The 13164-nt window shown below is 39.7% G+C and overlaps 1 protein-coding gene across 13 annotated transcripts in view; it reads left to right on the top strand.

Annotated features, from left to right (window-relative positions):
• The window catches only part of LOC6037355 (tensin-1), a 447484-nt gene that overhangs the window by 365918 nt on the left and 68402 nt on the right, over positions 1-13164 (top strand). For 12 of the 13 annotated variants that reach the window (XM_038249944.1, XM_038249946.1, XM_038249948.1 and 9 more), the window contains 2 exons: positions 34-183; positions 9712-9741. In XM_038249944.1, coding sequence (XP_038105872.1) covers positions 34-183; positions 9712-9741 — 180 coding nt within the window. The remainder of the gene's footprint in view (positions 1-33; positions 184-9711; positions 9742-13164) is intronic. The other variant, XM_038249947.1, reaches the window with a different exon arrangement.

Consider the following 13164-nt stretch of genomic DNA (forward strand, 5'->3'; position numbering starts at 1 on the left):
AAGCTAACCTGCAAAACACTTCTTCCCCAACAGACGAGCGCTTTCCGGCGGACCACAAGCTAACGCTGTGCATCGACACGGTGCCGAACGAGAAGAGTGCAATACTGGTCTTCCAGAACCCGCTGGTGCGGATCGAGCCGATCATCGAGAACGGCGACCACCTGGAGACGATCAACGGGGGAGGTGAGTGAGAGCTTTTTATTTGTTTGGTGGGGGGGAGGGGTCGCAGCGACGAACTTCAAAGGGTGAAATTTGAAAAAATAATAGTTTAAAATTTAAGTATTTATGCATATTTTATTTCGATATTATTGATTACCCCTTTTATCCAGAAATCTTATTATTTTGAAAATGACATCCGAATCAAAAGTTAAACGTGAATCATGAGAATTCTATTATCCAGACTTTTCAAAGTCACAGTCTTCATATACACAGAAAAAAATCAATTCCCGTAATCGTGAATTGTGTTCATGAATTTTAGAACCACGAAGGAATTTATACATGAGCATTTGCACTGTAAACGTGAATATATTCCTGCGTGGTTCTCAAATTCATGAACACAATTCACGATTTCGAGTATTGACTTTTTTCCGTGTACTCGCAATAGAAATCAGAGATTTTCTTGTTCGGTTGTTCCGGTTGCTCTGGTTATCCGAAGGTTTGATTTTGGTTTATCCAGATATTGGGTGAAATATTTTGCTGTACAAAAATAAGTTTTGAGTAGTTCCATTATCCTGTTGATTTTGTTGAAGTTGTAGAGCAGACAATTACAAAAATTTTGATATATAGACATAAGAGGTTTGCTTATAAACATCACGAGTTATTGCGATTTTACGAAAAAAAGTTTTGAAAAAGTTACTTTTTGCGTTTCTCTTTGTTTCGTCGTCCGTGTCTGCCGCGGGTGACCATGAACGGCCATGATCGATGACGACCAGCTTTTTCAAAACTTTTTTTCGTAAAATCGCGAAACCCCTTGTGTCTATATATTGAACTTTTTGTAATTGTCTGCTCTACAACTTTGTAGAACATTGTTACACTCTAAAAAATAACCCTTCAAAGATAGAAAAAAAAACGAAATTTCAAAATGAAAAATTTTGTTCTAAATGAAAAAATGACCTTTCTGGGTCAATGTAGATTCGAAAAGTACATTAAATTTCCCATAAAATGACATGTTCCAAAAAATTTTACAGTCAAGTAACGGAAAATGGGAGAATTTTTTAAACTTTTTTAGTGTTTTTTTCGATGAAAAATACGTTTTTCGGAATTCTGAGTACTCCATCAAATCGAGCGTCTAATTTTACATAAATGTCCCTTTGACACCAAATTTCTATCTCATAACCGTTTCAGGCTGCAAATTATTGAAAAACACCTCATTTTTCGCATGTTCAAAAATGGAAGGGGTCCCTTAGGACAAAGTTTCACGCAAATCGAAGAGGGGTCGGGGCAACTGCAGTGTGAGTTGGCGGAGAATTACCCCTTTATGGATACAATCCAAACTCGATAAACCAAAGTCCTTGCAAAAATATCACTTCGGATAATCGAAAAATTACTTTTTATAACTTGAGTTTAGGGTAAAAAATAATGAACTTTTGTGAGAGATTCGTAGTGTCGAATTTTGAGAATACAAATTTTGGATATAAAACAGGCAATCAACAACTAAAATTTGGTTAAATTTGACCTCTCCAATCATACTATGAAAGATTATCCGAAGTTTTATGGAGAGCTATCTAATCTTATTTCAGATAATCGAAATTTTAGATAATCAAGGCTTCGGATAGTGGAGTCTGGGCTGTATGACAATTTTTTTATGATTTGATTACTGAATAACTATGGACTGTCAAGCTTAGGATGCTTCCGAATCATCTAGGCTTTGGATAATCAACTCTTGGCTGTTTGTCTCTAGATTCGATAACGACATCCAGTTGGCCTTATCCAATTTAGGCCCGACGCGATTATCTAAAGACCAGTGCTTCCGGAGAAACGATTATCCAAAACTCGATTTTTTGATCTTACCTTCCAACCTTCGCATCGATGACAATAATATCAATCAAATTTTTATCCAATTTGGCTTTATCCATAGAGTTCATCACGCTAAAATCAGCCAAAATTCAAATTTCGAATAACTTAAGATAATTGAGCTTTTAAAAATTTAAACTTCGAATAATCCAGGCTTTGAGTCATTACCATATGTCTTAAGATCTAGAAACAATATCCAGTTAGCATTATCGATGAATAGACTGTATAGGATAACCCAAAGTCCCGTTTATCCGGGAAATCGATTATCCTCAACTCGATTATCCATAAAACAAGCCTTTTTTTCAAGTTAATCAAGAATGACATTTTTCTAGAGTTCAATGTGGGTGATACAAAAATTATAATACACAGAAAAAAATGATGTAAATTTGGAAGCTGTAATTTTGGAAGGTTGAATATTACCTCTTTTATGATCCCGGGCAGACGGTAATAACAAAATCCATACCATTTCAATAACAAATACTGTTAAAATAACAGAAATTGTTATGGAATCTTCTTGAAAAATCTATTTTTGCATAAGAGTTTAATAACAGTTTATTTTATCATAACAAAATTTGTTATTGGTCTGATATTGGTTGAAAGCCAAAACAACTTGGGAATAACATTTTTTGTTATGGAAGAATAACGCCGACTGTTATTGGGATGATCAGATTAGTTGTTAAAATAACAAAAAATAATAACAAAGATTTATTCGAAGAATAACTGAAAATGTTATTAGTCTGTTATTACAATAACAATCAAATAACAAAAAAATCATAACGACGAATAACAAATCTTGTTATAAATAACATAAAATGTTATTGGCCTAGTATTTTCAAATATCAAAAAATGTTATTCCCAAGTTATTTCCGTCTGCTCGGGATGTAATTTTACCTCAATTTAGACTGAAAAAGTGACATTACACCAGCAAAGTGGTAAAATTACACATTTCCAGAGGTAAAATTACACCTTTTTTCTGACATAAAAGATGTACCCCTTCCCAGATGAAATATTACCATGATTTTTTTTCTGTGTACAGTGAAACTCTTTTTACGCGGTGCGTTACGTTTTTGTAATTTGTTGATTTCTTTGGAGCGACGCAACATTTTTGCAATCTTTTAGAAGCGATTTGTAGGTTTTGTTCAGATCTACAAAACGCTGTTTGAAGCTTGCAAAAATATTGTATGGTTTAAGAGAAATCTTCGAAACAAAAAGCGTAACGCCACCGCGTAAAAAAAGGTTTCTACACTAAAACCCCCGATTACGCTCAGGCGTTACGCTTTTTGTTAGGTTGATTTCTCGAAAATAGTGTAATGTTTCTACAATCTTTTGAAATCAATTTGTAGATCTGCACAAGACGTATAAATTGCTTTAAAAAGATTGCAAAAATGTTGCGTCATTTCAGAGAAATCGACGAAATACAAAGCGTAACGCCTGAGCGTAATCGGGGGTTTTAGTGTATCAAAATTCCAATTATAAAATAGTAAACCAGAATACCACTCACCTGTCGAGTCATGAATGAATCCTCCAAAGGTGAGATGTAACGCTCGATGCATAAAAACGTTACGCTCGAAATGCCCCTTTGAGTATGCAGCAGTTCACAGCAGTAACGGCATGGATGAACGAGTGAGTTGAGGTGCTATGAAAATTCATTTCGAGTTACGGAATGTTTTTATTTAATGACTTCATCCCAGAGCAGTTCACTATAACTGGTTGGCAAAATTCAATACACTAAAACCCCCGATTACGCTCAGGCGTTACGCTTTTTGTTAGGTTGATTTCTCGAAAACAGTGTAATGTTTCTACAATCTTTTGAAATCAATTTGTAGATCTGCACAAGACGTATAAATTGCTTTAAAAAGATTGCAAAAATGTTGCGTCGTTTCAGAGAAATCGACGAAATACAAAGCGTAACGCCTGAGCGTAATCGGGGGTTTTAGTGTAGCGTTTTTAAATTGGACAAATTAAATGAACTTTAAATTATGCATATTCGATCAAGATAGTCTAATTTATACGAAACCTTGCCAATCAACCATCCATCCTTGCACTAGATTCCGTCGTAAAAAATCATAAAGATCGATTTCACGATTAGTTAACCGCTAATCTACACACACACGGACATTCACACTACGCAAACATCAAGTGAACCGTTCCAAACGGCGGCACCTTTGAAGGCCACCTATATATTGAACCTCCCATCGATAAACATCTTGCTCGTCGTTAGCCAAACATAGACAAACAGAGATGAAACTTTGTTTTTTTAATCGCCTAATTTAACGGTCATTTAAATTTTTTGTAGTACTTTTAAAAGTGATCGTGATTGAAGTTGATGACGCCACCAAGATTTTCAATTTTTTTCAGATTTGAGTTTGACAGGTCGGCGGTTTTTTTTTCAAAATTCATATCTGTTTGTCTAGCGTTTTACCAAACTCGGGCATCACATCATCACTCAGTCATAAAAAAAGATGGAAGGGCAGGAAACTCAGCACACACCCCCGCATTGCAATTCATAAACTTGACGGTAGAAGCGTATCAATCGATAAATTAACCTTCCCATCTCCTTCGACACGTGTTGACCTATTGCCATTTGGAGGGTGTTATTTATCGATTTGACGGAGAAAGATTGTATTCGAGTTGAGGTTGAGGGAAATTGCACGAAATTTACCAAACCTTTTCCCTCCGTGCCCTTATCGCCCCAATCTAAATCGCTCAACTTTTCCACCTCATTGCGTATCGGCGCGGGCTGTGGAATCTTGAATGAAAAATTAACCTTTATGGCCTGTGTCTGTTTCGGAAGTTTTCTGGCGCCGCGAAATGTTTCCGTTTTTGACGACGCCCGAATCCAGACGAATCGAGCTGAATTAATCACCACGGAGGCAATTAATTTTATACTTTTTTATGAGGACGACGTCGTTTATGGTTGACTTTCTACACGGAGATGATTCACCACCCTGTCTCAAGGTCACCTTGTTCCTTAGGGGAAAACCTCCCCCAAGATCCTCCGAGTTATGCTTCGCGCACAAATCGCTCAACGTTCTGTGGTGAACCTTTGCCAAAATCTCACCTTTAAATAGGACTCTCTTCGTTCCCTTCTGCGGTGCGTGATTAAATTGTTTCTTCCTCTCGGATTAAGCGTCGTTGAGATGATTCACGCGCTGTTTTGGGGAGGATTGTGTTAAAAATAGCGTTGTTTAGACGGACGGTGGTCCGAGAATAGAGATTAAAGCGTTGCTTTAATTTCTATTGCTTAATCTACCTGACTAGGTTTGACAGTGACAGATTTGACAGATTACTTACCGTTGTGACATGATCTCGAAATCCCAAAACACTCACCTTTTATGAAATTTAGTACTTACCTGAAATTTCACTGGACCTACCACTCGAACTTGCTTAAGTACACCTTGAAATCCGTGTTAGGGAAACGCTAACCCGAATCTGCACTTACCTTACCAACCAGTACTCCCATCCGAGCACATCGTTAAAGTACAACTTGAAGTCCGTACTTGAAACGTCAACCTCAGCTACTCCAATCCCAGCTCGCAAATCAATCACCAAGATTTACAACACACGCCCATCTGTCATTCTGGACCTACCTTCCTCTAGTTCAACCCGGCCCAGATCCCGCCGATTTCACGCTCCAGTTCCCGCCGTGACACGGAGAGGGCGCGCGCGCTCAGTTACGCGACTCGGTTCACTCTTGACATATGGGCAGCATTCCGTGTCCAGGAATCGTTTTGTTTTGGGAACCCTTGGACGCGGCGACGTGCATGCGTTATTTTTGGTTGTCCCCACTTGTTCTTGATGCTGGTCACGTTTGCGTGCGAGGTTGATTTCGAATGTTATTCCAAAATTAGATCATCTTCGCTGTCGCGAACGAAACCAGGCCCGGATTAAGCCGGTTTGAAGCTATGCAAATTTTCCCGGTCCATTAGAGAGGAGTACACCTACATCCGCTGATTTAGGGGCAGCTTTGCGAAACTCAAATATGGTGCCATCGAAACCGGATAATCCGCTAGCGTCGATTTCCTGAACAGTCCCACACACACCGAGTCTGGCACTGGTGGCACGGCAACCTCTCTCATTCAGAAGAAGTCTTCTCCTTTTGGCGAAAAGTCGGTTTGGTGTGACTACAGTGGACGCGACTCGAATTGCGTCAAATGCAGATTGAACTCGAACCGCTCTGATTGTAAACGCACCTTAAGTCGCGCCCGGCCGAATCCCTCGACATTCTCGACGAATTTCGCCAGACTCACAACGAATGCGCTCTTCCCGATGCTTTGAAACAACGGACAGCGGGATCGAGCGTCGGTCCGTTGTGGGCAAAATTGACAGGGTGACAGGTTGACTGATTGACAGAACTCTTTTGTACTTACCGGTTATCCGCTTCTTCACTGCTCAAAAGGTTGATCACTGGCTGCAAGGTTAACTACATCTTGAAGTCCGTGATCGGGAAACTCACACTTAAATCTACACCACCTTAAATAAGTACCTACCCCTTCAATGTTACCTCTGTTCAGTTCGAGCTTAAGTACACCTTGAAGTCCGTAATCGAGAAGCAATTTCAAAAACTTCACACCAAACTCGCTTTGGCGGCCCCACTGTGCGCGCCAGAGATTAAGTCGAAATGCTTTCACGACATGGCATGGCGCGCTAGCAGCAGCAGCACGAGTCAGTCAGTGTGCACCTTCAGCGTTCCGAACCGGGCGCGATTCGGAGTTTCAGGGAGTCTCGCGGCAGTGAAATGAGTTTTTTTGTTGGATTCGGTTTCGGTGTGGTGATTGTTTGAGGAAATCAATTATCAAGTGGGATTAATTTCGGTGAAAATTGCGCGTGATACTGCCGAAAAGCAATCGTGACATGTCACTTAAGTGGCCTTTGATGTGGACTTAGTCGGTTACAGTGACTCAAAATGGTGTTGTGTAAGTGCGATTTGTTATTGATTTTTTTCTTGATCGGTGAATATCGATAACCTGCGAGACAAAGTGGCTACGATTCGAATCGGGTAGGGTTTAAACGCGGAATTTGAACCCACTTAAGCTCATTTGGACGGACGTGACAAATACCAGAAGTGCGATGGACGTCACGACAAAATTTGACTATCAGATAGCGCTCGCGCCCGATTACGTGAAATACCGTCCAGGTTCAACCCTGCCCTTATCAGGAGCCAAAAAGCACCAATAATGCCCCCTTCTGGCGGTGCTGATAACGAAGATAACACAAGAAACGACGTAGTATATTCGCAACCTGTTCAAAATCAGCCCATTTCTCTGTCCCATATTGGTGAAACTCTGCTGAAAGCAGCTCCCAGCAGGCGCGTTCGCGCGCAAGTTCTGAAATAGTTTTCCAACACAGCAGACGACGCCGCCGAAAAAAAAAACGAAGATAACTCACTTGTCAGATTGCCCCAAGACGCCTCGGACCGGTGCTGGTGCCGAATGTTTGTTTATGCTACACTCGCTGACTGTCTCCCCTGCCCAGTAATGTCGCGCTAGCTTTTTCTAGCTAGATTTATGGTATTATGGCGACGTCCGCAACTGTCTCCACGTTGCGCGAGCATATAAACATTGCTGACGTCGACAAATGTCGGACGGCGTCGTCGTCGTCACCACGAGCAACGAAAGTGACACTTGTTGAGTTCGCTAGAATCGGAGCAAACGGGTTAGGGGTTTAATTAATCCGTGCTCGGAATGCTCAATTTGTAAGGTTTATAGATCGTGGGATGCTTTGCTGAAGCGTCTATGAACCTTGCTCAAATTTATACTAGCATTTTGACAGTTGACAGATTGACAGTTGACAGAATGCTACCAATTTAACTCACCTTTTGATACCACTTTTCACAGCAAACAGTGTTTGAACCATAAATGCTTAAGTAGCACTTGAAGTCCGTAATAGGAATGTCATACAAATTATCCACTTACCTTAACTTCAGTACTTCGTTTCATACAGAACGCAAAGTGCAGCTTGAAGTCCGCAATAGACGTGTCAGTTGTTTCGGACCAAATTGTCCAATCGATTTGGAATGCAAATCTTGTACTAAAACATTCACCAGATGCAGCTCGAATTTTCAACGCCAGATCGTGTCATAACCTATAATTAAAATCGATGAACTCAGCCACAGCCCGTACGTACAAAATCCAACATTGTTATCTAAACAACTCTGGACCGGCCTTTCTTCTGGCCCCAGTACACATCCGCTTTGTTCCGTACTAATTCGCTGGCCAGCTGCCAAAAGGCCGATGATTTGTAGTGCCGACCGCAGGATATTGAACCAGGGTGGCCTGCTATGATGTCGCTCGAAAAAAAAAACTCTTGTACTAAAATTGTTCGATGTCCACTCGAGATTGACACGAAAAGAAGTGCGAGCTCCTTTTGCCGATGCAAATTCGACGCCACTCAATCTGCATACAAATTTCGCGCGCCCCCTTGAACGCGCTATAAAAATGGTTAACGCTGCATCGCGCAGAAATTTGACCTGCAGATATTACCTCATTGCCGGTTGCAGTTGTTTACATTTCGAGACGCCAACGCGAAGAACGCTTTTACGGTAGGATGCCGGTAGTCGTTTTGGAAATTGATTTAAAATGCTTAAATTATGTTAAAATTATAAATCAAAGTAGTTTTGTACTAAAAATGTTGAAATTACAGTATAAAACGTGCATCTTATTTGATTTTAGTACAAAAAACATTTAAACCAACAAAAAGTTCAACCACCCTACCCCAGGACCGGAGTTGGCACGGTCCGGCAAGAACATTCAGTGCAGCATGACTCCTTGGTCGTCGCGTTGTCCGGACCACTTGTTTGTCCTCTGCGACGACAGTGTGAATCGATCCGCAAAGAGTCGTTCGCAATTTGCATGGACAATTTCGAAAGGGCTTCATGTACCACTCTAGAACGGTCACAGGCAGTGCGTGGAAAGGCAGGGTTGAAGTGTCGGGTTGATTAATTTCAGTTTGTTTTGAAAATCCGTCCCCAACACCCAATGTAACGTTTTAGTACAATTGTACTAAAATTTATTTTTCGTTCAATTTCTTCAACCCTGCTTGTTTGACCGGATTCTGCGTCCAAAAAGTGACCAAACCGGCCCACCCAAACACACGGAGCGACCCAGTCCAGACAGATCTGGCCAAGAACCACTTGGCCATCGATGGCGTCGTCGTCGTCGTCGCGGTGGTTGGTGGGCACGAGCCAACTTTTTTTTTGCTTTTTGCTTCCTCTCCTGACAATGTCTGGCTGGCACCAGCCAACCAACGCAGTGTTTATCGCCGTCCTGAGCCTCGCTTGTGATATAGTCGTCGTCGTCGAGAGCCGCTCTTTTGGCACCTCTTATTACCGTGCCAGGCTGACCTAGCCGGCCGCAGTCTACGGCCGGCGGTTGACAGGTGATAAAGTGTCGCGCGGTTTCGAATTTATACACCCGGATCGCACAAAAAAAAGTTTTGTTTGTTTGTTTTGCTCTCTTTGCTATCGATTGGGTGTTGATAAACGCGGTTATCAGACGTCTTTTTTTAGTACAACTGTGACAAACACGCCGACGCGAAAGTGAACAGGTTATTTCCGCTGGAGTCGCATCATTTCTCCCCCATTAATCATGTACTAAATTTAATTTTTCCTCGTTTCACCCCTCGAAATCCCAAAAACAACATCTTTCGGAATTTTGATTGACGCGCGTGCCACTCCTCCGTCGATCCGCGCCGTTTTAGGTTGGTCCTCCTCCTCCTCTTCCGGAAAAGGTAAATAATTAACTGCTCTCACCCAAAATCTGGCAGACCTCCGATGTTTGGCCGCGCGAGCTTGTGTGAATCGATTTGTACTAAAAACGCTTGTTTTCGCAACTGACCCCATCATTAGCATTTCTTTTTTAACGACGCGATTGGGCTTGTGTTGTGAAATTTAGCACCCCCAACTGGGTGCATTTTAAATGAGATGACACCTATTTAAATTGTCTGAAGTGGTGATTAGTTGAACTGTTGACCTGATGATCGTATGTCTAACGTGGTATTATACAATGATAATTATTGATAATCGCTGCCATCAATCATATTTCCTAATAAAGCATTTCAAATCATCTGATGACTAGAAAAATGCAGTGGAATGTTTTAGAAAAATGACTCAGTACTAAATCATAACTAGTTCTAAAATAGAACTAACCGTTTTCATTTTTATTTTAAAGAAATAGAATTATATTAAAATATTTTAATAAACTGGAAGTTGCGGCTTGCTGTTCAAAAAGTATGTTTTTTTAGTAGAAAATTAGAACTTATTAAAAGCTTTTAATGAAAAACACATAGGTACACAATCGTTTGCAGTTTTTAACGATAAGTTTAACTTGTTGAATTAAGGGAAAGTGGGGCAAGTGTAATAAGCTAAGGAAATGCTCGTTATAACCCATTAAAAAGTTAAAAAAATCTGTCGGATTTTATTATAATCATCTTATTCTAGTCTTAACTAAGACTTTGTTAGAACAAGTTTTTAAAAAATCCTGTTTTTTAATGTAAAAAATTGATTTTAAAATTTTTGATTTTTCGTACGTTCTACACAACTAGTGGGGCAAGACGAACAACCCGTTGGGGCAAGAGGAATAATGCATGAAAAAACATGTTAATTTGTTAACAATTGATCTGTTATCACTTAGAAACATCAGATTAGAATGTATTTTAAACGTTTCTTCCATTTATAGATTAAATAATAATATTTTACTTCAATTTTTATCGTTTTTACGAAAAAAAAAATATTACTTAGATTACTTAGTAAATTTTCATAGTATCACTATTTTGTATGGACATTTTGTTTAACAATTGTTTATTAGTTTTTAAGCACTTTCATGTATTTATTTCCCAATAAAATATGTTGTTGCAGCAATTCGTATTTTTTCCATACTAAAAACCCATATGGTACACTTGCCCCACCTGAACAAGATTTTTTAAAAGCTCTCAACAAAAATAACCAAAAGTTAAATCATACTTCGTAATAGGTGCATGTCATTGGTAGGGACACTACTGATCTAGGAAAAATAGCATTTTGATAAAATGAGCCATCAAACGAACTCTAAGCCTTATTTTGTACTTTCCAAATATTATAAGAAAACAAAGGTTTTGAAAAAAAATCATTAAATATTATGCCCCGTGGCGTTTACGTCATTTTGACGGTTATGTGCTAGTAGAATCAGCTAATGGAATTGCTAGCAACAATTCCTCATACTGGAAATAATCAAAATTGTAAAAATTACTGCCGTACGAGCGATTGTTCCTCTTGCCCCATATGGTCGTCTTGCCCCACTTTCCCCTACTACGTAGACATTTTGATATACTTTTTGCTAGGAAATCTTGTAAATTTAGCTAAAACATTGAAATTTCATCTTTTTATATATTTGTTGTTTCCAAGAGTGAATACAACATGTTTAGCATAGCATAGCATAGCATTGGTGTCTACCCGTAGCTGCTACTTCGTTATTGACCAGGACCCCCAAAAATTGCTCCGTGGACCACAGATGAAAAGTAGGAACCAATCATCACCCCTTCGCAATTTTCAAAGATCCCTATCATGCTGACAATACCGACGCCGGCCACGACCAGTGGTAAGACACGGGGAAGTGAATGGGAATGTTAGTCCGATACTTGAGTGATGGGACCGCCAAATCGACTGCGTCTCCGACAAAGTATCACATGAGTTTTGAGGGGTTAGTAAGATGGGTATGAGGTCAGGATTCACTGTGGTAGGTGATGCGACCATAAGCAATTTGTTTATCTTTTGAAATTTTTAAAAATCTTAGGCAGCCGGCTGCGGAAAGATACACAATCATTGATTTAGAAATAGTTTTAATTCGAACGCGGCGCCAAATTATCATTCATTCCCCCGTTGGCGTGCCTTCCGAGCAACGACGCTGTGAGAAGGGCTCCTCCTTTTACTATTCAAGCAATATATTAAATTGTATTTTCTGTGGTTTCCAAATGAATTATATCAAAACTTTATAGTGAGGTTTGCAATGATTTCATCGTGTTGCAGGATTTTAAGACGAAATGATCCGAAAATAGTAATCTACGAGACCGACAGAATTGCGAAAAATAGTAACTGAAAGTTTTCGTTTCGAGCAGTTATTAATAAAGTGACACTATCACGAATGGTACATTTTTACGAATGGTGCATTTTTAAGCCGAAGTCGTTATAGGTAGTTATATCTTTTACGTTATATTTATAATTCTCGGCAAAAATAAGATCAGAGTAAGAGGAGAACGAATCCGTAAAAACGACGCATGAACTCGAGTTAGACATTCTCGTTTAACGACCGGTATATTATTTTTTACGCGACTTGAAAGAAGGCAAGAAGAAAAAGAAGAGGGAAAGAGGGGAAAAATATGTAAAATATAAGATACATACAAGGATAAATTAAAGTAAATAGATAGATTGAAATGAATAAGTTAAAATAAATTGATACATTAAAATAAATTGGTCAATAAAAAAAATTATAATAAAATCCATCCATACATGAGCCAAATGATAGAGTTCACCAATTGTGGAAACTCACAAATGACTCTTCACAAAACTATTCATGCACCCACATCACTCGACTCACACATACATGCACACAAGCAAACTCACCCAGGGTTCCCAGTGTCGCATAAAACACGCTGACCTCTCCAGTTATAAGACACTCACCAAGGTATGCTTTTCCGTCTAAAACACCAACGTTTGCATGAGCTTTCCGTTATCGCCCGTTAATAACACCACACCAAAGCTCCCGAATGCTTTGAGATTGACTTCCTCTGCTGCACTATGCGTCGACATTCATTGTAAAGTAGTAGCTCTTAAACTCATACCACTAAAAACATGTAGCAATTATACGATTGTCCACACTTAAGCATCTTGCCGTTGGCTTCAAAAGTTCACGAGGTAAAATTTGTTCTAACTTTATCAAGCAATACAACTATTTCCAATTCCCCCCATTTTGTTACTTTACCAATAAATCGTACTTAAAAATTATGAGCGAGTTGTGGCGCTATAACCACGGCAAATAGTGTCCAGGGCATTCGTGGAAATACAATGTCCCATCCCAGAGGGTCCCGGAGTACCAAACCTTCTTAGCATGGTGCTCCCAACGAATATAACCAAATCTCGGAGCGTATGGTGGTGTGTCCCCACGCTTCTTCCTCCCCTGT

The sequence above is a fragment of the Culex quinquefasciatus genome, chromosome 1, assembly GCF_015732765.1.
Source record: "Culex quinquefasciatus strain JHB chromosome 1, VPISU_Cqui_1.0_pri_paternal, whole genome shotgun sequence".
Lineage (NCBI taxonomy): Eukaryota > Metazoa > Arthropoda > Insecta > Diptera > Culicidae > Culex > Culex quinquefasciatus.